Source organism: Phalacrocorax carbo, chromosome 8 (assembly GCF_963921805.1).
Source record: "Phalacrocorax carbo chromosome 8, bPhaCar2.1, whole genome shotgun sequence".
NCBI classification, from domain to species: domain Eukaryota; kingdom Metazoa; phylum Chordata; class Aves; order Suliformes; family Phalacrocoracidae; genus Phalacrocorax; species Phalacrocorax carbo.
This window is the reverse complement of record NC_087520.1, coordinates 30,022,009-30,049,546: the sequence shown is the minus strand read 5'-3', so window position 1 is coordinate 30,049,546 and position 27,538 is coordinate 30,022,009. Positions and strand designations below refer to the sequence as shown.

General features: G+C 36.6%; 1 protein-coding gene across 2 annotated transcripts in view; it reads left to right on the top strand.

Annotated features, from left to right (window-relative positions):
- Nucleotides 1–27,335, top strand: part of ADCY7 (adenylate cyclase 7) — a 61,190-nt gene extending 33,855 nt beyond the window's left edge. For both annotated transcript variants that reach the window (XM_064459415.1, XM_064459414.1), the window contains 22 exons: nt 531–679; nt 997–1,108; nt 3,692–3,819; nt 4,038–4,196; nt 7,743–7,875; nt 9,176–9,361; nt 10,285–10,328; nt 11,157–11,237; nt 12,265–12,337; nt 13,139–13,236; nt 13,962–14,046; nt 15,658–15,795; nt 16,981–17,043; nt 17,643–17,681; nt 19,091–19,254; nt 20,489–20,570; nt 21,108–21,263; nt 21,982–22,128; nt 22,574–22,681; nt 23,501–23,615; nt 24,232–24,356; nt 24,472–27,335. In XM_064459415.1, coding sequence (XP_064315485.1) covers nt 531–679; nt 997–1,108; nt 3,692–3,819; nt 4,038–4,196; nt 7,743–7,875; nt 9,176–9,361; nt 10,285–10,328; nt 11,157–11,237; nt 12,265–12,337; nt 13,139–13,236; nt 13,962–14,046; nt 15,658–15,795; nt 16,981–17,043; nt 17,643–17,681; nt 19,091–19,254; nt 20,489–20,570; nt 21,108–21,263; nt 21,982–22,128; nt 22,574–22,681; nt 23,501–23,615; nt 24,232–24,356; nt 24,472–24,618 — 2,532 coding nt within the window. In that variant the 3' untranslated portion in view covers nt 24,619–27,335. The remainder of the gene's footprint in view (nt 1–530; nt 680–996; nt 1,109–3,691; nt 3,820–4,037; nt 4,197–7,742; nt 7,876–9,175; nt 9,362–10,284; nt 10,329–11,156; nt 11,238–12,264; nt 12,338–13,138; nt 13,237–13,961; nt 14,047–15,657; nt 15,796–16,980; nt 17,044–17,642; nt 17,682–19,090; nt 19,255–20,488; nt 20,571–21,107; nt 21,264–21,981; nt 22,129–22,573; nt 22,682–23,500; nt 23,616–24,231; nt 24,357–24,471) is intronic.
- The last annotated feature ends 203 nt before the right edge of the window (nt 27,336–27,538 follow it).

The window sequence follows — 27,538 nt, the reverse complement described above, 5'->3', positions numbered from 1 at the left end:
GTTCAAAAGACTTTATTTCAGTGGCATCAGTTCCTGGCTCATTTAAGCTATAGCAGCATGTTGTTGACACTCTTGTATCTGTTGCTGCTTTTCCAGCATTTGAGAATTCACAAAAGGTTTTTAATACTGAACAGATACTTTGTTATAGAATATAAGCTTTTACCAGAAGCCTTATCAGATGATGCTAACATAACACTGAGGTTGGTGGACAAAATAAATTTTCATTTATCCAGAAATTGTAGTACCGAATACTGAGTTTTTGTGCGTTTCATGGTTACAGAGGGGTGTCACATCTAGGTCACAAGAAACAGAAGAAAAAAATATGCAACACCTTCACTTAACTGTAAAATTGGTGATTTTGAGAACAGAAATGTAAAAGTCTTTTCTGGAAAACCTAACATTCATTACTCAAAAGCTATTAGAATAAAGGTGTTTTATTTAATTCCTTCTTGCAGAGACTAAAATCCTACAGTTTCAATTTTATTTGCTGTGTGAAGAATTTTGCATCATTAATTTTTCTCCCTCTTTAGGAAAACTTGCTTTTATCCATACTGCCAGCTCATATCTCTATGGAAATGAAGCTAGCAATCATAGAGCGACTAAAGGAAACTAATGATAACAGGCAAATGCATGACAACAACTTCCACAGCCTATATGTAAAAAGGCACCAAAATGTTAGGTAAGTGGAAACTCTAGAAGTAATTGTATTAATATAAGCTGCTGATTCTTAACAGTCTATGTGGTCCAGAGAAATTAAAATATGGAGGTAGACTTTCAGGCTGAAGTGAGCTGCTTTCCTGTTGTGGGAAGATAATGTGTCTTGAACTAATGGGCTGTCTTCTAAATCAGATGAGATACTTTAACCCTTTTTTTCTGGAGTTGTTTTCCAAAGAGACGGATGCTTTCTGTTAAGTGCATTTTAATATTAAGCTGACTGTGGAATAGACATATCTTAATATTTCAATTATGTTGTTTTTTCCTTTTGTTCTTGTCTAGCATTCTTTATGCAGATATTGTAGGATTTACTCAACTTGCCAGTGACTGCTCTCCTAAGGAACTAGTAGTGATGCTGAATGAACTTTTTGGAAAGTTTGATCAGATTGCAAAGGTAGGTGCTGCAGTTTGTTGTGCAGTAGGGATAAAGGCCACCATTGGAAAAAGAAGCCTTTTCCACAAGACAGAAGGCAATTGGTGTCAGTGCTTCTGAAGTCAACAAGGGAAGACTGCCCTGTCTTTAAAACTAAACAGCAAAATAACATTGAAACAAAAAATGGAAATTTAGCAAGTTGTTACTGTAATTCCAATTCAAGTCCGGAGGCTTAGCTATTGTCTGATGGGAATAAATGATTAAATAGGGCTGTAAGAGGTACTGTATACAAGCTCTATTGAGGAGCTTTGCTGTGTTTGCTTAGGATTGTTTGTTGGATCTACAAATGCAGAACTCTCAGGCACACTTAAATGAATATATTCAGTCATATTGCATCAGACCAAAGAGTTGTTTAGCTCAGGAGTAATAATTAGTAATGGATGCTTACAGAAAACTGTAAGAATGGGAAGTAGATTAAAATGGTCCCTATTAAGACATACCCTCACCACTGGCCCTTCAGGCTGGCAGTTGTTCTTACAACTTCCAAGTGCTGCCCTGAGGTTAATTTCTTTGCAACTGTAATCGCAAACTCAGTTTTTGAGGTCTCAGATTACAGGGACTGTATCATACACGTTTGAATGATTGACTCTGTGTGATGATTTCTGTTATCTTCTAAAACACTGCATTTTGTTACATTCTATGTGACATCAAAAAACAAATACTGACCCAAACTCTGGTTCTAGGAATTAAGCATTGGTAAAGCATGAGTCAAGTCTAGTGACTACCTATCAAAACTTCCCATGGTTTAAAGATGTTGGTTTGATTTCATAATTGACTATATTTGGATATACGGAATGAAAATTAGAAAATTAATGGAATTGGAAAATCTTGTTTTTGTGAAATTCTAAAAATTCTTCAGAAAAAGTGGGGAAATTCTAAAATATAGCAGAGGAGTGAAATTGCTTTAATTAAACCTTTGTGGATGTCATTGGATACATTTTTAAATATATCACTGATTAAAACCTGGCTAAAATCCTCGTTAACATTTTTGACTAAATTACTTTGCTAATCTTTGTATTTATATGAATTCAGTTTCTCTTAAAACTTTAAGTACTGGCAAATAAGGGAGTCATACTAACTGTATTGTAACTTTGTTGCAAAGCAGCTATTAAGAACACACAGAGTAAGTCATGTCATCTTACTTGCCATGAGCTTTAAGTGCCAAAGTAGAAGCTGAGGTTAAAGACGTCATCATTTTTTGCAACTGTTCCTCAGATACAAAAATAGAAAAGATTCCAGATTTTAAGTGATATATTTTAATTTCTCGCCCCTGTCTGCAAATTGCACTGTTTAAAGAATGTCTGGATTTAGTGAGTCAAGGTCTCTTACAACTCTGTGGTTGAGCCATAAGAAGAGATTTCTACTTTTTGTGTTGTTTTTGTTCTCCCGGGGAGTATTCTTAGTCATCTTTTCCATAATGTAAAAATGTTGTAGACTCCAATTTACCTAATAAAAGTCGATGGCTAACCTGGACACTGAAGTCTGACAGCTCTAATCTAGGACTAGGTTCCCCTGCTGATCTCTGAAACTGAAGCACCGGGCTATCTAAGCTTGTCGTTGCTCCAATGCTGACAACCTGCTGGATGGCTTAAGATGGTGGAGGATGATGAATGTTCTCTTAAGGCTTTGACTGATGAGGAAGAACAGCTTAGTTTGGTAAATTGCTGATTTTGGAGTTGATTGAAGAATTGCTGGGCTGTTCCCACAGCAGGGAGGATTGGGCAGCTGAAGGTGTCAGCTGGCCCAAATGAAGCCACCTCTACTCATCAAACACTCTACACCCTTGCAGAAATAGGCCTGGCTTGCTTGCAACCTTTGTAGTTAAAATTCTTGAGTAATGTTTAAAGAAAACACAGTACGGAGAGCTCTTTGCTCTTCCTCTTTCCTATCTCCAGGCAGTCATGGGCAGCAGTATCCTCTGTTGCACAGTTAGGCAAAAGTTTTCTGCTGCCAGATAGTATTGCCTATTTTTTTATTAGCAATAGCAAACTGTAGTGTGTGCCAACTTCTTCAGTCATATTTGAAACAAAAAACCCCATTTTGCTTCTGCAAAGCTACCAGGTTGGGCATCCTAATTCCTAATTTCTCCCTAAATTCTGTGCAGGTTTTGTAACACTGCACAGTGTTACTTATGGGGCTGCCATGCAAAAATTGAGGAAAAGGTGAACAAGCTGCCTATAATTCAGGTGCCTATAATAAAGACCAAGATTAAAAGGATAGATAAGTAGATTTCATCCTTTAGATGGTAATTTTTGTGATAGTTTTATTTTTATTTATAGTTTCTTAATTGCACACAGTTCCAAGAATAAAGTCAGAAATTAGTAAGATGATTTGATTTCAGAAATGCTTGAAGTGGTAATTTCTGTTACCCTCCAGTGAGCAACATCCAGGCATTTGGATGTGGGAAAAGAGAAGTAAGCTTTGCTTGAACAATGAATGAAGCCTGACTTTCTCAGAATGATATAGACAAGTCCTAGTTTTGGTGTCATTAGCCTACTTTCAGTTCAGTTTTTCCTCTTACATATGTTTACTGTAATTTCACAGGAGAATGAATGCATGAGAATAAAAATCCTGGGAGACTGTTACTACTGTGTCTCAGGCTTACCTGTGTCCTTACCGGTTCACGCCAGGAACTGTGTTAAAATGGGACTCGACATGTGTGAAGCAATAAAGTAAGTATGGCACAGAAGACTTTTTAATGTATCAAAGTAATTCTTAGGTTTTTTTGACAACATTAAATGTGTATTTATTAGCTGTAGTTGGATAGTTATGCATAAGGTTGTAAATTTGTCTTTGCACTAAGTGTATAATGAGACTAAACATTAACAGATCTTCAGAAGGAGGAGAGAAAAATCAAAAGTGTAAATCTAATACCCTCCTCCTTCCATAGGCAGGTGAGAGAAGCCACAGGAGTGGACATCAACATGAGGGTTGGTATTCATTCTGGGAACGTGCTGTGTGGTGTGATTGGCCTCCGGAAGTGGCAGTATGACGTCTGGTCTCATGATGTGTCCTTAGCGAACCGCATGGAGTCCGCGGGCATACCTGGGTGAGGATTTTTCCTGTCAGTGCTGGTTCACTCTGTCATCATGGTTATCGTAATCCTGGTTTATGAGTCTGGAATTTCTAACTGTGCTGTGACACAAATCCTCATAATGGGATGATAGAAATAGGACAAATGTGTCCTTACCAGAACTGTAAAATGTTAATATTTTCTGATTCTGTTTTCAATAAACTATAAAATTCTATTCTTAGGTAAGCAATGCTTCTTGACCTTCCCTTCATTGGAGAAACCCGTGCATCTTCAGCAGTGCATTATGTTGACTTAACTCATGGTGTCTACAGGAATAATACTATATTTCTAATTTTAGCTAAAGAATAGATATGCTACTTATGTTGACACGGCAAAGCTGCATATTTACCTAGTGTTTCTGCTCATATATTGATCAGTCCCACTTGATTTTTATTAGCTTTATTTTCACTACCACCCCCCGCCCCAAAATACACAACACAAAATGCAGCTTGACAAGGAGCACCCAAGCAATGAGTTTGGAGCCGTTGGTTGTCGCATATTCTCTCTGTATAGCATTTGTCATGGGCAGAACGGGAAGGAAAGTCCTGAGTGGAAGTGCTGAGGCAAAACAGTAATGTAACTTGCCACGTGCTGCTCAGCAGTGCAGAAGTTTGGGTCTGAGATTGATACTCAGGCTGCCTTTTTAAAGATGCTCATTGAAAAGGACAAACATAGAAATTTTTTAAAAATCAGCATTTTGTATTTTCCTCATTTAGGAAAGTATACTTCCCCCCCCAAGTTAAACTTGGGGATTAGAATTTAGCTAAGAAACTGGGGTTTTTTGGTTGTCTGTACCAAAAAAGACCATATTAAGAGTTTCTTTTTTTCCATTTCCAAATGAGATCTTCATTTTGTAGGTTCTTGGTAGTCTGTGCCAGTACTTATTAATTAAATGGTATTCATATGGGTATATGTTTAAGCATTAAAGTATTGCTTTCTCTGGGAAAGTGATCCTAACGAGTGACACTATAGGGTTTCTTTTTATTTCTATGCCTCAGACAGCTTTTAGGTATATGCTTGTAACTTAAAAATTAATTTCTGAAAGTGATAAGGGGATATGAATATAAAATTATTTTCTTGCATTGGTGACCGAAACAGAAAGAAAACTAATTGGAGCCTGGTTAACAGTTGCAATATTGTCCAGGCTTAAGTGTTTTAGTGTGTTGACTCAGCATGATTAAACAAGAGTACATAGTTGTCAAGTTTCTTTTGTTGGTAAAGCAAACAACAGGACTCTGAATATGCCACAAAAACATACTTTACTGAGTCACTTTTAGGACCATTGCCTAATCTTGAAAACTTCAATTATTCCATTACATTCTTTGTGCTTGTGTTTGATAATCTGTTAAAGAATAAAGCTGGTTTAGGTTGGCATGTTGATTCTGAAACACTACACTTAATACTTCCTATATCTATAAATATCTGGCACTTGCTTACCATGTGTTTCAAAATTAGCCACAGGAAACCTTCCACTTGTGGAAGACTGAGCCTCACAGGGAGGAAGGGTTTCCATTCATTATGCAAATGTTATATTTGGTTCCTGCTTTGTGGAAAAATGATGTGTCTGAGATTCCCCATTCCAATGTTGTTAGCTAGTCCTGCTCCTTTGGAAGCAGAAGTTTTGTCACAGTTTGAGGTTTTTATTTAAAACAGGGAGTATATATATTTTGGGTTTCTGTAAAAGAAGGAATTCTAAAGACTCATTATAGGATGCAGGAAACTTCTAGATTTATGCATATTTTATTTCCATTGCCAGAGTATCCTTGTTAATATTTTTTCTGATTTTAAAAATTATTTGCGTTCATAACAATGTAATATGCTAGTAAAGCAGAAAGGACTAGCATAAAATCAAAATTAAAAATGCATTTATGACTAATTTTCTCTAATAAGTATATGCCCGAAAGATCAGAATATGTTATTCTCAGGCCAGTTAGCATAGGAAAATGAGTGCAATATGTTAGGTATTCTATACTAGCATGGTGAGTGCAATAGTGCATGTTACAGCTTGCCTTTGAGAGGCAGCTTTAGCGGTAGCAGCTTTTGCTTATGTGCTGATTCTAGAATCCAGTAAGCATTAGTAACTGCTGAGACATCATTGGCATAGTAATTTCAGTGGAAAGGAGTTTGCAGTAAGGTCTGAAATATATTACGGCAGTGTGTGGTTTGGGGAATGGGAGGGAGGAAGACTAGACTGGTAAAATGGAAAATGGTGGATAGTGAACTGCCTTTTGCGATTAAGTGGAAAACCACAGAAAACTTGCTGCAGTAAATGACTGTGTTTTAAGGCTCAGTTAATACAGACATTACACAGCATGCCTCAGTCTCTATGGGAGAAAATGATGTTTTAAAGCAAGCTTTAAAATTTCAGATCTGAAGTTTCACCTCAATTGCAAAACTGTGTAGTCAAGGTAACAATTAAAAAAAACTGGTTTTTTTTAGACTGTTAGCAGTAAACAAATAAAAACATGCATCCTCTATATTCCAAAACTCTTACCTTTTGCCTCCAAAAGTATTGAGGATTTTTTTTTTCTTTGTGGGAAGCCACAGCCAGTGGTTTCTGTTTTGGCTAAATTATCTTCAGGCAAACCTACATGGAGCATAAGGAAGTAGAGGCAGATAGGACAGTGATCCCCTTGCTCTCTGTAGTTGAGGAGTACTGCACACTGTCAGCTTCCATTCTGGAAATGGTCTATTCCCAGCTCTGTGCTGACAGGGTTGTAGAACTGACAGCAGAGTGTTTAACCCTTCTGTGCCAAAGAAAAGTGAGAAATGCTGTGGGAAGATGAACAGTGAGAAAGTAGAATATAAGAAAAGAAATACTATTTTATGAACTCACTCAAGTCTCTTGTTGAGAAGTTCTGTGGAAAGGCATGGGTTATAATTTATATGGAACTATGTGACTGGGGATACTGACCTAAGTAATGCTTAAGGGAGCGTGTGAATGGGTACAGAAAAATACTAGTTGTTCCCCTTAGAAGTGTGTTGCTGTTGTTGCTGTATTATGCTCTCCTCTGACTGTTTCAGTCAGAAAAGACAGACTTTCAGAATTATCCTTCTAGGTGACAAAAAGCCTTTTTCAGCTTTTTTCGTCCAGACTTTGTAACCACCTCCTCCCCTTGTGGATTTCTAGCATGAGAGAGTCCTCATTTGTGTTTTGTTTGTGAGCTTTTCTTGTAGCTCTTGCCATCTGAAACAACCTGCTGTGAGTCTGTCTGTCTTGTCATCAGATCTCCTTTGATCACATTTCTTCTTGTTTCTTATATGTATCTGCTTATTTCAATTTAATTTTATACTGTGTCATTCTGGGAAGTGTTTTTTAGCATACTTGCTATGAAAGATGTGTGATGAAGAACTGGAGTAAAGGATTGCAGATATGGTTTTAAGTACTGGCAGGATTTTGCAGTTGGCTGCCAAAGCACTAGATGGCTGAAAAGCAGAAATGTCAGCAGTGGCCATTGAAATGTAAATGAAATGCTTAATGTGACCTGTGTTTGGGTCTCTTGTTCTTTCTCCCCTTCTCAGCCGTGTACACATCACTGAAGCAACATTAAATCACCTAGGCAAAGCTTATGAAGTAGAAGAAGGGAACGGACACCTGAGGGATCCTTACCTTGAATCCATGAATATCAAAACCTACTTAGTGGTTGATCCAAGGGTATGTGTATGTTTTTAAACATGGATATTTATTGAAATATATACATACACTTTAAGTGTGTAGGTGTCTGTGGTGTGTACACCTTTTTTATTCAGGGAGAGAATTAAAGCATGGTATGAGTCTTCTGAGTAGGTTGGATGTGGGACTTCAGATCTGAAAGCACGTCCTGCTGTTTTATGATACGTCTATTAGCTTGAAGGTAATAAGTGTTATGCTGAAGCCTCTTATGTGGTCCACTTAAAATAAAAATACATATTTGACTACCTGTTTGCAAGAAGTGTGTGTGTCTCAAATCCAGGCCCAAAGGTGGGATGAAGTAATGAAAGAATACCTGTACTGTGAGGGCGCTTTCAGATAAATATTCCCTGTAAAATCGCTTCTGACATCTTCTTCCTCACTATCTTAGATGTGAGATTCACTTTCTTCTCTAGGTGTCAAGTTAGCAACTGTTGGTTGCCCCTTTAGAGCCTGGTAACTGGAATATTGTGATTTTGAATTGGCTTGTAGCTGATGAGTAAAATATTTCAAAAGGAAAAAGTACGAAAATGACAAACGTGTTTCCTTCAGGACCTTTACAGGAAGGAACAGTATAGAGCCACTTTTAACTAGCAAGAACTCAATCTTATCTTTCTTGCACATTTTACGTAGTCAACACTGCAACCCCCCTAGATGTACACAGCATATATTCTCAGAATAAAGATCTAAGTCTGTTAAAATGGTCCCTGTTCACTTGAAGATACCTGTGAGATGTTAGAGAATAACCAGTCATTGATGTATTGGTTTATTCTGCAGTTTCAGCTTCCTTGTAGACCCACAAAAGCATTTCCTTATACCCTGTCTCTACTGCCTAACACTTCACCTGTGGTGTAGGGGTATAATCTAATGTCGAGTCTGTAATTTGTGGGATCTTCTCCTAACCACTGTTTTGATACGCCCTAGCTCAGGAATTGGGAATCTTTTTCCCCTGCTGTTGTGCTGACTGCGAGGAAATTGTATCTATATGTAAGATCCTGCCATCTCTTGCATCATTGTAATAAGCCAGGAAGTTTGAATGTTGCTGTGGTACAAGCGAAGACTTGTAAAGGCAGCTGAAGCAAATTCATTAAGTCATGATTTGCTGGAGCTCACATTAATTAAATGAGGTAAAGGAATTGTGGTTGGCTGACATGTTGCTGATATGTGTTCGAGTCCTACTAAATAGCTAGACTGTATAGTCCTAAACTACTCAAGTACACAGACCTTCATTTCTTTGTAATTTGTATAATTTTTTGTTTTGTAAATGAGTGTTTTTTTCTGTTAGTCCAAACAATGCACATCAAATAATCATCTCCCTAAAACAAGAGTTAATGATGGGCTGAAGATGCGAGCATCTGTTCGGATGACACGTTATTTAGAGTCTTGGGGAGCAGCCAGGCCCTTTGCCCACCTGAACCACAGAGAAAGTGTGAGCAGCGACTCTTCAAGTTCACAAGGAAGGCGAAGAAAGGTGAGGTTTGAAGTAGTGACTGTCATCCTACAATTGCAAATTACTGCTTGTGTCTATGGTGTGAAACTCTAAACCTGACATGTTTTTTGTGGCTGAATATCTGCTGTTACTCTTGTTGTTAAGTGTGTACACAGAACTAGGAAAGTATCTGTGCAACAGCTATTGCTGTCGGAACTTAACAGTATTCAAACTCTGCCAGTCTCTGGCATACTATACCATAGTAAACCTTCAAAGTAAAACCTTGAAAACTATCTTTTTTTTTCCTGATGTTTTTCCATCTTGTGGTCCTGCTTGCTACATGTGGTTTTGGAAAAAAGATAATTTATCCCAGACTCCAGATGCACTCAATGTTTACTTAAAACATATAGAAAATAAACAGTCCCTTCGCATGCTCTGCCTGCAACAGGATTTTATCAGTAAAGAATTTTTAATATTAAGAATTCTTAAGATTTTTCAGATGTTAAAATTTAAGAAAAGTAATTTTTCCTTCCATCTGCCCTTCCTGAAAGCTGGAAGGAGGACATGTACAGATGTGCTTTTAGGTGTGCTCCTGGAGGCGAAGCAAGGCTGGTACCATTCTCTGTGGACACATAGCTGCAGTAAATTTTAGGTTAAGTATCTATCCATCCAGGTTTGTGGAAGTGGTGTCCAGTCTACTTTCCTCTGCTGATTTTAGTTATTTCAGTAAGTGGAGGATAATAAGAGGGAAGATCTGTTGAATTATTTTCTAACAATTTTTTGGGGGTCAGAAAGTCCCTACTTGTTAAAGCAGGAAAAGTTGCTTGGAAAGGGTAGGTCGTGTGTGGTTTTTTTTTTAATTTGTGAATAAAAATGTTTTTGGCCACTTCCTGAAGTTCATTTTCAATAGTTGTTTGTCATTTTACTGAGAGTGTAACTTATCCTTAATTCCTTATTTGATTTAGGAAATACCTTTGTGTTCCGCTGGGCGCCAGAGAACTTCAGAAAGGTTTGTCCAGTACTCTTTTCCACCCCCGCCCCCCCTTTTTTTTTTAAATACTTGATCCTCTGCTCCTCTTGCAGTTCAGTGTACTGTAAGCATGTGATCTTTTGATTGATCGATCACTGCGTGTATGATATCCCTGCATTAGAAAGGTTAAGCTAAATCTTTGGCCTTTAAAAAGCTTCTCAATTCATGTTTGTTTTTGTTAGCAGACTCTAAAAGGAGTTTCCCCCCTTTCATCTTACTGGCTGCTCAGTCATTCAGGTTGCATTTTGCTTCATGGGCTGTAGCAGGATTGAAGGGAGTAGGGAAGTAAGAGATCTACAGAGCAGCAGAAAACAAATCAAAACACTTCATATACTGTATATATGTATACATTGTAACCACTTGTGCTACCCTCAGCTTTTACTTTTCTTACTCATAGATCCTAGATTTGTCTGTAACTACTATAGTACAAAATAAGGAAATGTATTTTACAAGATATTTCTTTGGTTAGTAGTATTAATGTATAACACTGTAGTATAATAAAAATCGGCACTGTATGTAGGAATGCTTACAATGGTACCTGTACCACTGAGTTAACTAAGTAGATGATTTTCACTTGTGAAACATTCTCTTAGTTTGTAAAAATATTGTCTTGAAAAATGCATTATTTAAGCATCTAGAGAAATGCTTAGTAAAGTCGTATGGATGTGTAAGTTTATCAGTTTGGAGCATTCTTGTTTAACTTTTCTCTGGTAGCTTAACTACTTGTGTAATGATAAAGTATGGTCTTTTGTAGCTGTTAATTGTTTCTGAATAGCATTTGTGACACGGACTTCATTTTGTTCTCAGAAATTCATCTCAAAAGGGAAGGATAGAGGAAGATATTTATGATGAAATGATGTCAACCATTGAGGGCCTCAGTTCAACTAAGTATGCAGTATTTTACTTTTTTCTTCATCTTTTCTTTAAGAATAATCTGCATTCTCAATTTTAAGTCTAGATATAAAATTTACTTTGCAAAAATTAAGTTACGAGGATTTTTTAATTGCCTTTTTTGGTCTTTGTGTTTTACTTATTTTAGTTCCTTTTTAGTATTAGTTTGAACATAATGGGAGTATTATTATACCAAGAAGCCAATGGTTAGTCCCGCTGTTCGGTGTGGCATAGTACTACAAAATAGCAGAATTACTGCTTTGTTTCTTATGACTGTCCAAAGTAATGAGCTGAACTGCAGTGTAGGATGGGATAGGCAGTTAATGTTTGTGTTCTGCTTATTAAAATAAGCAGTGTCAGGAAATGTGGTGCAGTCCTGAACAAAACCTATGTATAGAGTCAAAACACAGTTTTAGGGGTAATAATAAAATTGCTTTAGTGTCTGGTTCACTGAAGGTAAATGATCTATCAAGAGCAGGTGGTGCATTTAGCACTGTGTTTGAATTTAAGAGCAGACAAGCAGAGGCAATGTTGTTTGATTTTCTTTTTAAATTTAAAATACAATATTTAAATTCCTAGCAAATATAAAACAGTGAATTTGAGAAGAAAAACTCTTTATTTTATCTAAATTATAACAAGACTGTTATCACAGTACCTTAGGTGTTCCTAACAGGGGCCTGATATTATTTAGGGGAAGTTTTTGGAAGCTGTGAGCCATCTTTAACATCTACTATTATACTTTCCTATTTGTAAACCTGAGGGAAGGTCTGGGGTTACATTTTGCATGTAACTGGCAGATGCTGCTGTCTGTGAGTGTGTTCTGGATCTGCCTGTCAGCTACATCAACACATAACTGCCCATATGTTATGCTATGAAATATAAAGACCTTGCAGAGCTGTCAAATGTGTGTAAAACAGTGGCACTCTCACCCTGTATACTATGCAGTCTCAGCTGTAACGATGCTTTTGCATACTCTCCTTGGCCTGTTGTGTACATTTTGTAATGTGTGTCTCTCTGAATGCAGTCCGTGGTGTGGCAAATCAGATGACTTCTGTGGATTTTCACTGATTTTTGCAGAACCCGGCCTTGAAAAAGAGGTTGGTAAGAGCAAAATAATCCATTTTGGTCTTTGATTTGCACTTCTGAGCAGCATAAGAAAATATTTGAAACTGTCTGTTTTCATTCTGAAACTGGATTCTGGAGGTGACTGCACATCCAGAGAGGTTTTTGGCAACTAATGGAAAGCAGATCTCATGATTCCTTTGAGTTGGTCATTCTTCCTTGAGAATGCTAAGTCTGTAGATTGAAGGAGGTTGTCTCTAATCAGTGGTTAGATTCTTGCTGTAAGGCAGTTAGTAGGGGTTTGGCAACTTTACTTTTGAGAGAAGTTCTTCACATACTAATAAGATTTAAGAAAAAAAAAAGTTTTTCTGCATCCATAATGAAAGTACTTTGCTTTCTGTGTTTTTTTCATTGCAAGTCTAATGCTGCTGTTTGTTAGGTACAGACTTCCTCTGTTTGAATAATTGTTCTTTACCTTACTATGCTGTGGTGTACTGTATGTCATTACTGGTGGGTGTGTGTATATATACACTTTAGATTTACTTCTGTGTATATCCTTCTTTTATAAGGATTTTGACTATGTGCATCTGTGAAGAGCTGATTTACATATTCAGTGGATTTCCTCTAGGTTTGAAATTATCCTTTGGACTGGGCTGCTTATTTTTCTTGACAGATGTTCAAGTGAATTTTATTTGGTTTTCTTTCGTTCTTTTTTAGTTCTGTGTATATCTTTAATAGTACAGTATAAACTTACACATACATGTCATTACAAAAATGTAACAGAATTTAAAACCCCCTGGAATTACACTGAAGATTTGTTATAATCTTCATTTCAGTATCGCACCATTCCTATCCTAAAACTGAAGAGTTACTTCGCATGTGCCAGTTTTGTGTTCCTCTGTATATTTCTGATACAGATGTTTATAATGCCAAAGTAAGTGTCAGTATTATAATAATTTATAACTCAAAGTAACCAATAGATGAAGTGAAATTCATGTGCATGAAACTTTTTAAAGTCTTTTGGAATTCCTAAGGGTTTACGTTTAAGAAACATACACCTCTTAGGACTGATTTACTGCTTAATAAAGGAGTGCATTCTTGTTGTTGGCATAAGAGCAGATATATCAGTATGAAAATAAAATAGAAATATTTCTTTAATATTGTGTTTGCTTAGTACACAGACGGAGATGATCAGTTAAGTGAGGAATACTATTTTCTAAGAATACTTGGCTGTAAGCACATTGAGTGAGCAAACGAAAAATGTGATTAGCTGGTTACAATGTGCTCAGTGATCCTTTTGTCTGTAGAGATACAAAGAGGGAACTTTGAGCTTCTTCTCATACCCCCAAGAAAGCGGATACTTGATAATTCTGAAGTTTATGGCATATTACTTTTTCATAGCTGTTGCAGTGCAATTTCCATGTGGTTCATACACGGGATAGTGGTTCAGGCTGTCAGTGAGGGGTAGAATATCTTAAAGTAGTATTTGTGCAACAGAGTAACAATAATCTGTGCAATGTTATGGTCATCCAGTGGTAGCAGGACAAAAATTCTATTTAAATTTAGAGAAACACTGTTAGCAAACATTAGCCTGAATTGTGGTTTGAAAATTTTTTTCATTTAACACTGGTTTGTTTAATTGCTTTCTCTTCTGTTTAGAACTGCAAAACTAGGAATTTCCTTTGGAATTGTTGCAGTCATCATTGTAATTATTTTGTTTGTGTGCTTTGCTGAGAAATGTATGGTAAGTTTATTTAAAAAAAAAAAAAGTCCTGTTTTCAAAAGTGGATGGATGTAATTCGGCAACTTGGTCTATCTTTTAGCATGATGAATTAAGCTGTTAATTTCAATAGGAGTTACAGGAGCCTGAACCTCAGGTTACCAGGAGATTTCATTGCCTGAAACAGATATTCATGTCTGAAAATTCTCACTGTAATTCAGAATTATTTGGGTGCCAGAATAGATGGGTAGGTGGGAGGAGGATGATATTAACACTTGCTAAGTGGGATTGGGTTTTTAAAATATATTTTTATTTTAATGTTTGTCCTTAATAGTAATTTCAGTTGTAAATACTGATATTTTCTATCTTGGAAAAATATTAAAGGTAAAATAAGTTTGAATGCAAGATTAGTTTTCATAATCATTTATAAAGCACCATGAAAATTACAAATATCTGAATAATTTATTGGCAACAGTTCCATAGCTGTTAGAATTCCAAATTCACCGTTACATCAATTAGGACACTTTGCATTTGTAGTTCCTTTTTCTTTGCATTATTATTAACTGTATGCAATTACTGTTTAAAAATTTATAACGACATAGAGTTCAACAATACAAAATAAAAAAAAAAAGTCTGCTCCAGTCCAAGAACTCTGAAGGCAGGGGTGGGATAGAAAAGGGACTTCAGAGAGTTCCTTACACTCATTGAATCTATGTTGAGAGGGAATGCTGAAGTCGTGTTGAGAACATGCCACCATCATCCTATTTCAGATGGGTGATGGTGGTCTCCCAGGAAAACTGCCACGGAAAGAAACGGTCTCTTACAGAGTCCAGATCAAGTTGTGTAAAAGGGAAAGAAAAAGAAATAAAATTGCATTCTGTACATGGGATAGTTTTATGATTAATTTAAAAGTACAGTTAGATAGCATGTATGGAGTTTATGCATGTGTGGTTTTTTTTAATATATACGTATGAGTGGATGTGTGTGTATCTATATATGTCTATGGAGAGAGAGAGGTGTGAGTATGTGTATGTGAATATGGTTTCTACATATGTAAAAACACATGGAGAAAAGAAAGAAAATTCCAAGATTGCAAATGCGTCAGACTAGAGTTTTACACTGGGAGTGTTTTGGTATAGCATCCTTGAATAATGCCTGTGATCGTTAAAAGTGTATGCTTTACTAAGAGGTTTTTCTCTATAGCAACAAATGGAGGATATAAGGATGGCAAGACAGGGGACTGTGATTGGTTTCAATTTAGTCATCTGAAAATATAGTTCTGAATACAACATTATAGCTCTGTAACTAAAAAATACAACATAAGTTTTCACTATATTTTTAGTAACATTTCTCTAGAACTTTCAACCGGATCATAACTTTGTATTTTTAAAGCAGATATTCAGAAAATTTTAGCACCCAGCCTCTTTGAAATAAGGAAGCATTATCTCTGTTTTAAGTTGTGGAAAGGCATTAGGCATTTAATCTGAATGACTAGATTCAGGGTTCTAAATTAGGATTCCAGTGAAGACTCTTGACACTCTCCTGCTGAGAAAAAGTATTTTATATTGAGAAATATTTCTTCCCATGTATCAAAGTGTTATCCATGTTACTGAAACAAACTAATTTTGTTTACAGAAGTGCTGCTCAGAACAGTGTCCCTTCGTGCACCATCTTTGTGCTATCTCAGAAAAGGTAGAAACAATGCCTTTACTCAGGCTTCCTTTAGCAGTCATCACTATAGGTGCCTTGCTGATTATAGCCATTTTTAATTTGGTAAGGAATAACATTATCTTTGTTCTGTGAACTTACTGTAACATCCACAGTTTAAGCAACTTCCTGTATTCTTTTTGTCAAGTACCATGCTTTATGCTGCTTTTTCTAATGTGTGATTTGCAACCTGAGTTAATTTACACAAGGATAATGCACAACATCATGTAAAAGCATTAAAAGTAAAAACTCCCATTTTGTAGAACTAAAAGTGCATGTGACAGACTTGAGCTCTAGTCTATGCCACCTTTTCTTGCTTTCAAGATGGCATTTATAATTAATGTTGGTTGTAACCCTCATCACTAAGATGATTATTGAGCAATTCATTGAGCTACTTGCAGTAGCTAGTAATAATGCAGTTGGGGGAGGGAAGAATATAGCTTGGCTCTCTTTTAAACCTGAAGACATTCTGGGTAGCTACTGTTAGACTAAGATGCAAATGGTGCCCGTCTTTTAACTTAGAGTATTGTATTGCACCTCGGGTACATAAGTTTGAAAAACAACCCTTTGGAGTAACCTCGTATTCAAGATCCCTTTGATGTGTGGAATTTGGGTGGGTTTTTTTTTTATTTGGTGGTTTGTTTTTTTTTTTAAAAAAAAAGCTTTATGTGACATATCATGTTAACAAGTAAACCTATCTGATAGCTAGCTATTAAAAGTGATGTCCTTCTGATCCCACGTGCTTGGTCTGCCATTCTTCTGGTTCCATGGGGAGTTTATTCTGAAAGCTATACTGCAGAAAATACTTAATTGTCTTTTCTGCTGACTTTGGTCCTAGAATTAACTCACAGTGGTGTCATGTGAACACCACCAAAGGCAGCCTAAAAGAAGAAAGGAACAGCAGCTGTGAAACTAGGGGGTGAGACAGAACCACATGTTTGTGCCAGGTAGCTGTTAGATTAGCATAGCCATAATGTGAAACTTCACCCTAAATTAAAAAATAAGTAAATACTTGTTAATTTTAACCTTCTTGCACCTTGTGTGTGCATACCTGTTTAATACAACTATATGGGACATCATCGTATTTCAACATTTATATTCCAGTAGCACTGAAAGGGCAACCAGGTCAGGACTCATCATGTAAGAACAAACTTAAAATTAGTGACTACCTGCTAACAAGTTTATATGCTGGCTTTGTTATTGTGTGGTTTGGTGTTTTTTTGTTTTGTTTTTTTTCTCCAATAATTCAAGACTACTGAAAAGAACAAACCTGAAAACATTACTGGATCAAATGACCTGTGTGCTGCCGCCTCTGTGAGTAGAGTACTGTCTTCATTTCTAAGATTAAAATGAAATGAGTCTTGGATGGTGTGTATAACATAGATGGATGGTAGCATTTTGATATCTTTTCATCTTTTTATAAAGACAGATTTTTAAATCATTGAACTGAAGGACTTACTTGTGCCACAAGACTGCTCTAGGGATATTTTCTATCATTAGCTATGGCTTTACTGTGCATCTTATAGGATTTTTCAAAAGTCTGGAGTACTCGGCGATAAAGCTGGAGTTTTGGCTTATTTTGGTTACTCAGCATCTTTGAAAGGTGTCCTCTAGCATTTCTATAAGGATAGATTCAGTACTTACTAATGACACAAAAGGATTATTTCTGAGGGTTTAATTTTTTATCTCTCTAATTCCAAAGTAGCATTCTATTTTGAGATCATCCAAATGTTTGAGATGCTCCTTTGTCACCTGGTCACCCCTTTAGATGATGGACATGCTTTTGAACAATGTGCAGCATGTTGTGGGAGGCCTCTTTCATTCAAGTCCTTATCATTCATCATAAGTCACACATATATAAAGCACATTGTACTCATCTGGTAATTTTCTGTTCTTACATGTCTGTAAACCAGCCTTTTGGAAACACAGCTCAATTCTGTGTTGAAGAAATGGTAAGTAGTGAATGCATGTTACTTTAAAACCCAGATCTTTGAATATTGTATATGTTACTGACAGCTGGGAGGTTCTGTTGCTGTATAAAACAGCTTTTTTAGGTATATGACAGCAGAAAAGTTCTTCATGAAATCAAGATGTTTCAGCTGCTGTTGCTGTGCTAAATAAAGTATGGCTTTGCATTTTTTTTTTTTTTTTGAAAGTTCAGGCTTAAAAGTAGATCTAAAACTTTGAGGAAAAAGCAGTAGAACAGAATGATGATTATGTTAGTGTCTGAGAGAGGAGAGCTGTACTTGCGAGTGTCCCTGTTAAGGTATCTTGATAGAGTGAATGGCCAACAGACCTGTGCTAGTGTTCTCTACTTAGTGACTTCTTTTTCAGAGATTTGGCACTTCAGGGTTATAACTGTGAGTGTTCGTTACCTTTTGGAGGTTAGACTCAGTGCCTTTAGGATGATGGAGTTGGTATAATACATGACTATATGGGCTCTGATCTTCAGTTGCCCCAATAATTCTTTTGGTTTCATTCACTTCAATAGAAATGTTAACTGATTAGCTAAGAATCTCCCAGTTCCGTGGTAGGTCTGTCCTATTATGGGTGAAAAACTGTGCTTTGTACATAAGAGAAATAAACTCTTGAGGAGCAGAAGCTGACGTAATTTTTTAATTGTAGACTAAAGTATGCTAGCTCGGCATCTTATACCTGTGCCTGCGGTTGCAGGGAGCACTTGTCTGCACAACACACTTTGTACCACCTGATGGTTTTCATGCTCCCAACTGCATGCTGACCTTGGACACCACCCCTGGACTGTCATCCCCCTGGGAGATTTTTCAGTAGTTCCATTGTATAATGGCCCTAGCTTGATAATGCTTATTAGCATCAAAGCTCTTATGAAGAAGGCTCTCTAAGGTTGGAGAACACGTCATGGTCTTCACCTGTTACAGGTGGGGGAGATGGGAATGTGGTGTCTGCTTAAGGTTACAAAGGGGGAGCACTGTCAAAAATAGGACCAGAATGCTGGAGTTCCTGGTTCAGAGCCTGTTCACTGGACTATGAACCTATTTCACGTTAGTTGTGAACTTTAAATAAATAATTGCTTAAATTAATGGACTTCAGAAGATAAATTCTCAGCACTTGTCATTTTTTATCTGACACTGCTTATGTTGGTGTGATGCTTTTTGTTTAAATCTTTTTGTTTGTCTTTAACAAGGAAGTAAACAAAAACTAGTGTTCAGTTCAGCCTTGTAGTGCAATTAAAAACAAAGCTTTAGGTGTATTTAGCAAGTGATTGTAATTTCTTCTATTTAAATTAAAATGTCCATGAACTTATAACACTTGCTATGGTTTGAAAGTCTCTTATGACTAAAGTCTGAAAAATGCAACTGCTCTTTAAATTCTTCTTTTACAGTATTATGCTTACTGCTGCATTCTGGGGTTCATTGCTTGTTCGGTATTTCTTCAAATGAGCTTCGAACTCAAAGTTCTCCTCCTGTCCATTGCTGTGACTGTATACCTCATCATTTTTAATACCCTTCAGCACAGAAACTTGAGCTTCTATGGCAACAGTACCAGGTGCAGTGTAAAGTTTCTTATAATTGACAATAATGTTTCATTGATGCAGGTTTTAGATTTCTGTACACTTACTGAAATATTGAAATTTCAAAATCATGTAAGTCAGACATTACAAACCCTTCTGTAAAGTTAATGACATGGAAATAATGTTAGATGATATCACCTCTGTTTTTTTATAGAAGGTTTGTTTTCTGAAGAATTGAGTCATGCTTTCTGAGATCTCTGGAAGCTTATCTTATATTAGAGACTAGGGGGTAGAATATTAATCTCATAATAAGGTTGATCTTCTGTTAAGCTATGAAGAAAAGCCTTGCTAAAAGTGTGATGCTGTGCTTGCAAGACCTTGCTAGTCAATAGGATAGTGAATTCTTAATTTACTTATCTCACTAACTGCACATATTTTGAAAAATAACAGCAATTTATGTGATTGAATTGAAGAAACTATGAAAATACGTAAGAGAAATCATATGTAGAAGGGTTTTACTGTTTATTTGTAAGTCTGTTTCTCAGATTCCCAATATAGTCTCATAGCTGAAGATTAGGATAAATTTATTTTGCAGAGGCTGTGAGCTGTCAGCACAGCTTAAAAAAGCCTAAATGAGCTCTTAATCTAGTTTCTTCATCCCAGGCTATTCATATAATGAGAATTTGGTTTGATACATTTGTGAAAATTAGTAGATGTGGTAAGACAGGCTGATCTTACCATGAAATATGAGTGGTGTCTCAGATTTGTATGCAACTACGTACAGGTGTGACTTAATGGCTGTTTTCGTTTTAGCAATTCAGGGTTTCATTTGTTATCCTCTTCACTTCTACAAATAAGATTCTCCTCCTACTTCAAGTTTTTGTTGGCTCTGTTTTTGTGGGGCAGTGTGGGGAGAAAAGCTGCAACCCAGTGCAAAGGAAATTAAGATGGCTCCATTATGATAAAACCATGTTTGCTTGAACATCTCACTACAATAGCTACTTAACAAGGTTTCAGCACCCATTTTGTCATTACATGACATGCGGTTCATCTACTGAGCTGAATGACAAACCTTTATCATTATTAGGGTAGGAACTGTAACCGGACAGCCACTGGCACGAATGAATGATGGCCTTGGTGGTGTATGTCTGAACAAAGACACCCTCTTCTTCTATGCTCTTCTTTCCTCACCCTTCCCCCCACCAGCCCTTAATCATGTGGATTTTCTTAAAAGATACATATGACTCTGTATTGCTCTCTTTTTTTCAGGCTTTTCATCAAAAAGCCAAGGATGATGACTAATTTATATCTGGTTCTGTTTTACATAACCCTAATTTTACTTGCAAAGCGGGTATGTATTAAAAAAGCAATAGGTTAGTTCTTTTTACTTGCAGCAAGTTGATTTAAATAAAATGCAAAAGTACTGTTCATTGAAATTTTGCACTAAATTAGTATATATTTTAATTTTTTTATATGCTTGTACGTAGTTATAGATAATGCAAGAATTTCTACTGTGAAAGGGTGGAAACATTTTTGTATTTTTGATAGTGTTTGCATTACAGAAGTCAAAACTTTAAAATTCTTCCAATTTGGATCTATCTGTATTTATATGTCAATATTAATCCTAATTCAAGGCAGTAATTCAAGATAAAAATAATCACCATATTATTAAAATGTCATTTTGGTAAATACACCTGATCGTTCCCAAATGACATTTATTCATACTGGCTTCTTCCTATTTTTATGACCTTCATTCTCAAAGCACATTTTTCATAACTCTATAGGCTTGAAGAAACTTTATTGCTACTACACTTTTTGAATAAATTGACTAATATTTTTTAGAAAGATATTATATGGATTTAATTTACCATGCTTGGTTCCTTTGCAGATTGACTATTACTGTCGACTGGACTGTCTGTGGAAGAATAAGTTTAAAAAAGAACATGAACAGTTTGAAACGATGGAGAATGTTAACAGGCTTTTGCTGGAAAACGTACTTCCAGCACATGTTGCTGCCTATTTCATTGGTGAAAAACGAAATGAGGTGTGCTTAATCTGTACTATGTGAAGGACAGTGAATTGGGCTTCTGTGATGTAGAACATCATGCTAACAAACACACAGAAGGCTATATGGTTCTGTACTCTTTGCTTCTTGTTTGTATCCCAAGACATTTGTGAACCCAGGAATCTGCTATCCAGGTGGCCTCAAAAAAATGCAAACTTTTAATGTCAGTCTCTGATATCGGTTTTCAGAATTGGTAGTTCAGCTTCAGGTCACGTTTTGAGTTTGGCAAATATTTAAAAAGGATTTACTGCTGTCCAAAGGTGGTATTTTACCAGAGAAGATAGGCCTTCTTTTTAAAGAAGTTACTTGAGGAACAGGTAGTATTTCCTTGGTAACAACCCCAGTGAGAAGTTCATCGATAATGATTTTTTTTTTTTTTTAAATCATCCATCTTACTCTGCCAGCATGTCATCAGAATAAATATTGCTGATTTCACAGCCATGGTAAGTGTTATAAGACTGGCGCTGTCCAGAATAGATGAGAATATTGAAGATACGTAGGTATCTCAGCTTTTCCTTAGGCAAATCAACTTCATTAATGTTTCTAATAAAATAAGAGATGCCCACTGTAAAGTATTGTAGCTCACTTCATAGGAAAACCATAATTTGATTACTGGTTACAAACAATAGTCATAGTTTTGAATACCTGTGGTGGAAGGTGACTGCTGACAATGTGTGGCTATATTGTTTTCCTGTAGGACTGGTACCATCAATCTTACGATTGTGTGTGTGTCATGTTTGCATCAGTACCTGATTTTAAGGTGTTTTATACTGAATGTGATGTCAATAAAGAAGGCCTGGAATGCTTGCGGCTGTTAAATGAAATCATTGCTGATTTTGATGAGGTAATTAAGCTTCTGGCAAAAACGGACCAGATTATTTATTCACTGCCAAATAAAATGTTTCACTAGATCTGTGAGCATTAGAGGGGGGAAAAAGACTGTCATGCTGAACTAATATTCTGAGTTCAGCCCTGCAATCTGGAAAGATATATTCCCATCTGATGGGGTTTTTCAGTTATACAATCTAATGCATTAATAATATGGTTCGAAAGTCCTGAATTTCAGGACTTTGTTTCAGTAATTCAGTGATTAATTTCTTTTATAAGCAGGTAGAGCAAAACTGTGAAACTAATCTCCAGTACTTTCTTTTCTGACCTACATGTGATTGATAGTATCCCTAGAGATGTTTAATGCTTATTGTAGAAAGTATAAGATAAATGCGTTCAGTGTTAAATCCCACACTGAAATATGGTACTAAAGTCTCAAGTTTCTGTGTTCTTTCAAACAGCTCTTGTTAAAACCTAAATTTAGTGGTGTTGAAAAAATAAAAACCATTGGAAGCACTTACATGGCAGCAGCTGGTCTCAGTGTTATGCCAGGCCAAGAGAACAACCAGGTACGTTGTCTCTGAAACCTGCCTTCTGTATTCTGTGTGTACATAGGTGCGTTTCAAAGTAACAAAATGTAATGTGAAATAAGAGAAAGTAAATCACCAAGAGTGACTTTCCGAAATGTGGAAAAAGATTATAAAAGTGTATTGTCTCCTGTTGAATTCACTATTGATCTCCTAGTTCCATTTTTTTTCCTAAGCAGGTATTAAGTCTGTAATCCCAGCATACTTTTTACATCTTTAATCTTTGATTCTAGTATCTTAACATTTCTAGATGCATAACCAAATAGCTCTAATAATAGGGGAGTCAAAGAGTGGCTGCCAAAGAAAAGGCCATCTCAGAACTGCACAGTAAGCTTTTTGTAATACCTGAGAACTGGCACAAAAAGAGAATCCTTAAGTGCCACACTAGATCTGAATCTGAAACTGTTTGCCACCCAGAAGAATTAAAACCAACTTCTATACTCATGCTCACTTTCACTACAGCAGGTCCCTGTATGACATTAGGATGCACGTGTGAAATATATAGAAAACATGTAAAATTAGATCTGGAATACCTAAAGGACAGACATAAATTCATTATAAAATTTAATCATATCATATGCTTGTTGCCTCCTAGCCATTCCAATTTAATTTAATGTGGTTTTTTTTAAATCCATTTTGAATGTATGTTAGAACTGTGTACTTCTGCACAGTTACAAGAATGAGTGGTCTACTCCTTATAAATATATACTTTATTCAATAATAGTACTGGGTTGGAATAGTAGCCTGACACAACCTTCTCTCTTGTAATTTGATCATTAATATGTGTTATGAATTGCATAGGAAAAGGAAAGACAGCATGCTCACATTGGGATTATGGTGGAATATGGAATTGCCTTGATGAGCAAGCTGGATGGCATCAACCGACATTCCTTTAACAATTTCCGCTTACGTATTGGTAAGTTCAGTTTGTGAAGAACATGAACTCTGCAGTTCTGTAAAAATTACAAATGAGGTAGGATAACTTAGGTAAATTGCTGTGGAGCCCTTCTTAACACTGAACACAGCATCTGGATGATTCTGCAATGCTGAACAGCCGAAGGTAGCATTGTCCAGTCTAGCTTGTACGTGTGCCAAGCTCTGCCATGATGGGCCTTTCCAGTCACTGGAGGGAGCGATACGGAAACTGCAGCTGGATGAGTCTGGAGAAGATGACAGGTGCAGATGAGGAGGGAATTACCCTGTTATTAACTGTTGACTACAGACAGTATTGTCATTACACAAATGTTTATTTATGTATATTAAAAGGAGAAAAGGAAGAATTTTGTTTTGGCATGAACTTTGCCATAGCTCTTTCTCAGACCTCACTTTTTACAATTAATGAGTCACTTCACATCTCCTGAGCCTCAGTACTAATATTTATAGAATAGTGGTAATACTGACTGCTTAGAAATGTGTTGCAGGGTTAAGTTTTGGGATTCTTTTCTCTCAAGCACGTGACTTATGGCTAATAATGAAGTTAGATATCATGTAACTTTCTACTTCAGTAATGGCACTTTTTTTTGTCTATACAGGGATAAATCATGGCCCTGTGATTGCTGGTGTGATCGGTGCCCGGAAACCTCAGTATGATATCTGGGGCAACACTGTTAATGTTGCTAGCCGAATGGAGAGTACGGGGGAACTTGGGAAAATCCAGGTAAGCATACAAGCCTTGGAATGTCTAGGAAATTATTTCTAATTGGTTACGGATTTTTTAAAATGTGAATAATCAGAAGAATCTCACAAGAGTTTCTAATTCTTTTCACACAAAGGTCACGGAAGAAACGAGTAAAATCCTACAGGAGTTGGGATATTCATGTGAATGTAGGGGACTCATTAATGTCAAAGGCAAGGGAGAACTGAGGACTTACTTTGTTTGCACTGAAACTGCCAAATTCCAGGGTATTGGACTGAACTGAGGCTACGATGAAGTTAATCAAATAGACTTAGAACTGCCTCCCTTCTGTGAAGACTTAGAATTTCCCTCCTTATGTGAAGGACTTTATTCTAAAAACATATCTATACTATTCCTATTTCTTCTACACCTCAAGATAAGAGAATGATTATTTTTTTGAAAGAAGTTCTGAAAAGCTCCTAGAAGACATGCCAACAGCAGTCTGAAAAAGACTGCCTTTTCCTGAAATAATTTGAGGATTTACCTGGAATTGCCATGAAGCATTTTCAGTTAGCTTCTTTCCTTACCTGCACCGTGGGAGTCTTAACAGTTCTAGTAACAACATACGTGGATGCACTGTAAAACTCATTACCACGTTAAAACATTCCACTGCTTCATTCTTTGACACAGACCTGCTTACAGTACTGCTTTCGTCACAGATGTGTGAGACGATCCTCTGGGCACTGCATATCCTGCTTCTAATGCTAAACAGACTTTACGGCAGAAGACAGCTGAATAATGGAAAAAGGAATGCAAGTGAACTCAAATGTATCCTATAACAACTGTGCTGAGCTCCTTTTGGGGAAAAAAAAATTAATTGAACAGTGTCAGATCACTTATCTTCACCTCTTCCACAGCAGTACCTTGTATTACGCAGTTGTTTTCATGACCAACAGCTGCTCAGAAATAATTACGATCCAGTTAAGAGTGTTCATACTATATTACATATTCTCCTTTGTATTTCTGTGCCTCTGTATTTAGTATCTGTATGCACATTTTATACAGTCGCTAAGAGAATATCTTTAAAATTCTGGCTTTCAATTTTAAAAAATACACCCAACCTTGAGGAGCACTGAGCATCTGCAGTGTATCCTGTATGCTGCATTAGACAGGCTCTGATAGCAGTGTCTGTCGCTGACACCCGGCAGGAATGCTGCATGCTGACTGCATTCTTGAGGGCACTTATGGAAGAAAAAATAATCTGGTTTGAATGTTTGGAAACTGAAGAACAGAATGAATAAGATAGTATTACAAACAGTAGCAGATACCATTTAAACAGAACTGCATCTGAGGTGGGTTTTGGGGGATTTTTCTATTCTTGTTGCTTTAATTTGACTGGCCACTGGCTGGTTTATGGCAATGCAGTTTTTAAAGGCAATGCAGTTTCTGATACAAACTGGTTTTGAAGGTTAGAAAACGATGCATGGAGAAAACATAATGGATGTGTTTTAGCAGAGCCTCAATACTGGAAGTATGCACAGAGCAATAGTGAGGAGATCACAGAAATGGGCTTGCTGTAAATTAGCTTAGTTTGTAAAGTTTTAAAGCTGTTAATGGCTTTTGCTAATTTCTAAATTAGCATTTTTCGACTTAAAGCAATCTGTTTTCTGTTGGTGGAGATGATAGTGTTTTGTAAGGCTAACGTCCTGTGCCCAATCCCATGCATGAGTTAAGGATGGATCCCCCCGATATGCCACCTGTAGTATGACTGACCAGCACAGTGATTAATGAGTTCAACATCTGTTTTGTTAAGCCTTACCCTTCTGCAAACAAAGCAGTATTTACTAGTATTTCTGGGTTTAGTACTAAACCGTACTGGAGAAGTGTTTAACAAGCAGTCCTATGCATCACTGCTGCTTTCTAATTACAGTGTAATTTTTAGAAGATGAAGCGAGTATGTTTCAGGACAGGAACAAATCTAAATGTTGTCCAACTGTGGATTAAAAATTGTGCTTATAGCCTTTGTCAATTTGGTAGGTCAAAACTGTGTGTGTAGTACATCTCCAACAAAAGAGCATGTTAGAAACTCTTAGTTTGAGGCTGTCTGGTTCATGTGTGGACTCTGCTGAAGAGGAAGTTTCATACTCAGTGACTTGTCAGTTGTAAGGTCAGTGTTGTAGTTCAAACAGCTTTTGCTACCCTTGTATGTTGTATATTTGTAGTAGCAGATGCTCAGCAAGCATTTCTTTTGAGATATGTTTATTGTTTTATAAAGACCATGCATGTGTCAAAGGCTCATTTCAGCAGTCTTTGATGTCATATGTAAGATAAAGTGACTATTCAAAATATATTCATGAGACAAAAAGTGCATTATGCCTATATATAGAGCTGGCTCTGAAGTGTTTCTGTTCACAGACCTAGTGGAGTGTAGATGCAAGTTATCTATGAAAGAAAACTTGCTGTCTGCAACAGAATTTTGAAATGCTTTTGTTTACATTATATTGCCTGTCAGGCTAGTAACTTGTTTGGGTGTTAACTCCAACGTAACCATAATACAGAAGTGGTATGAAGAGCTGTAGCTTTCAGACTGGAAGATGTTGGGGTTTGTTGCAGTTTCAGAAGAATTGTGTGCGCTTACAGCGCTTGCTTAATGTTCGTGTACTGTGCCAGGCGTACCTGGAGAAGATATCAACCATGTGTAATGAAAAAGGGGTTGCACCTGAGGATGACCACCTCATTTCTCATCAGAACTGGAACTGTGTATCATGAGCTATATTAACCACAGAAGTAGTACAATTTGAGATTCAACTGTATTTAATTGTTTTCAGCCATCCTTTAGAGAGTGAACGGTGAAATTTAAGATAAATAACCTTGTTAGAAAAATCTTCCTTACAGCATTGTTTTCTAAACTGAAAAAATGGCACTGTATCTAATTTGAAGAGCTAATAACATCTTGAATTAGCATTCTAGTATAAAGAAAAACTTTTGTTTTAACATTAAATAAAAAACTCCTGGAACTTATTTGGTTTTGCTATTATTTTGATCAAGATTACCATGAAAAAGACATGTATTTCTTACACCCCTATAGACTTAATGATATTGTTTTTACTCATAAACTCGATATTAAAAAATGTGTAAGTGGAAAATCTGTGGAGTGAGAGACTTTAGGTTCAACAGCTAAAGCGTAATTTCCATACTCAGTTTTCTGTCATCTGTGGCCTTCC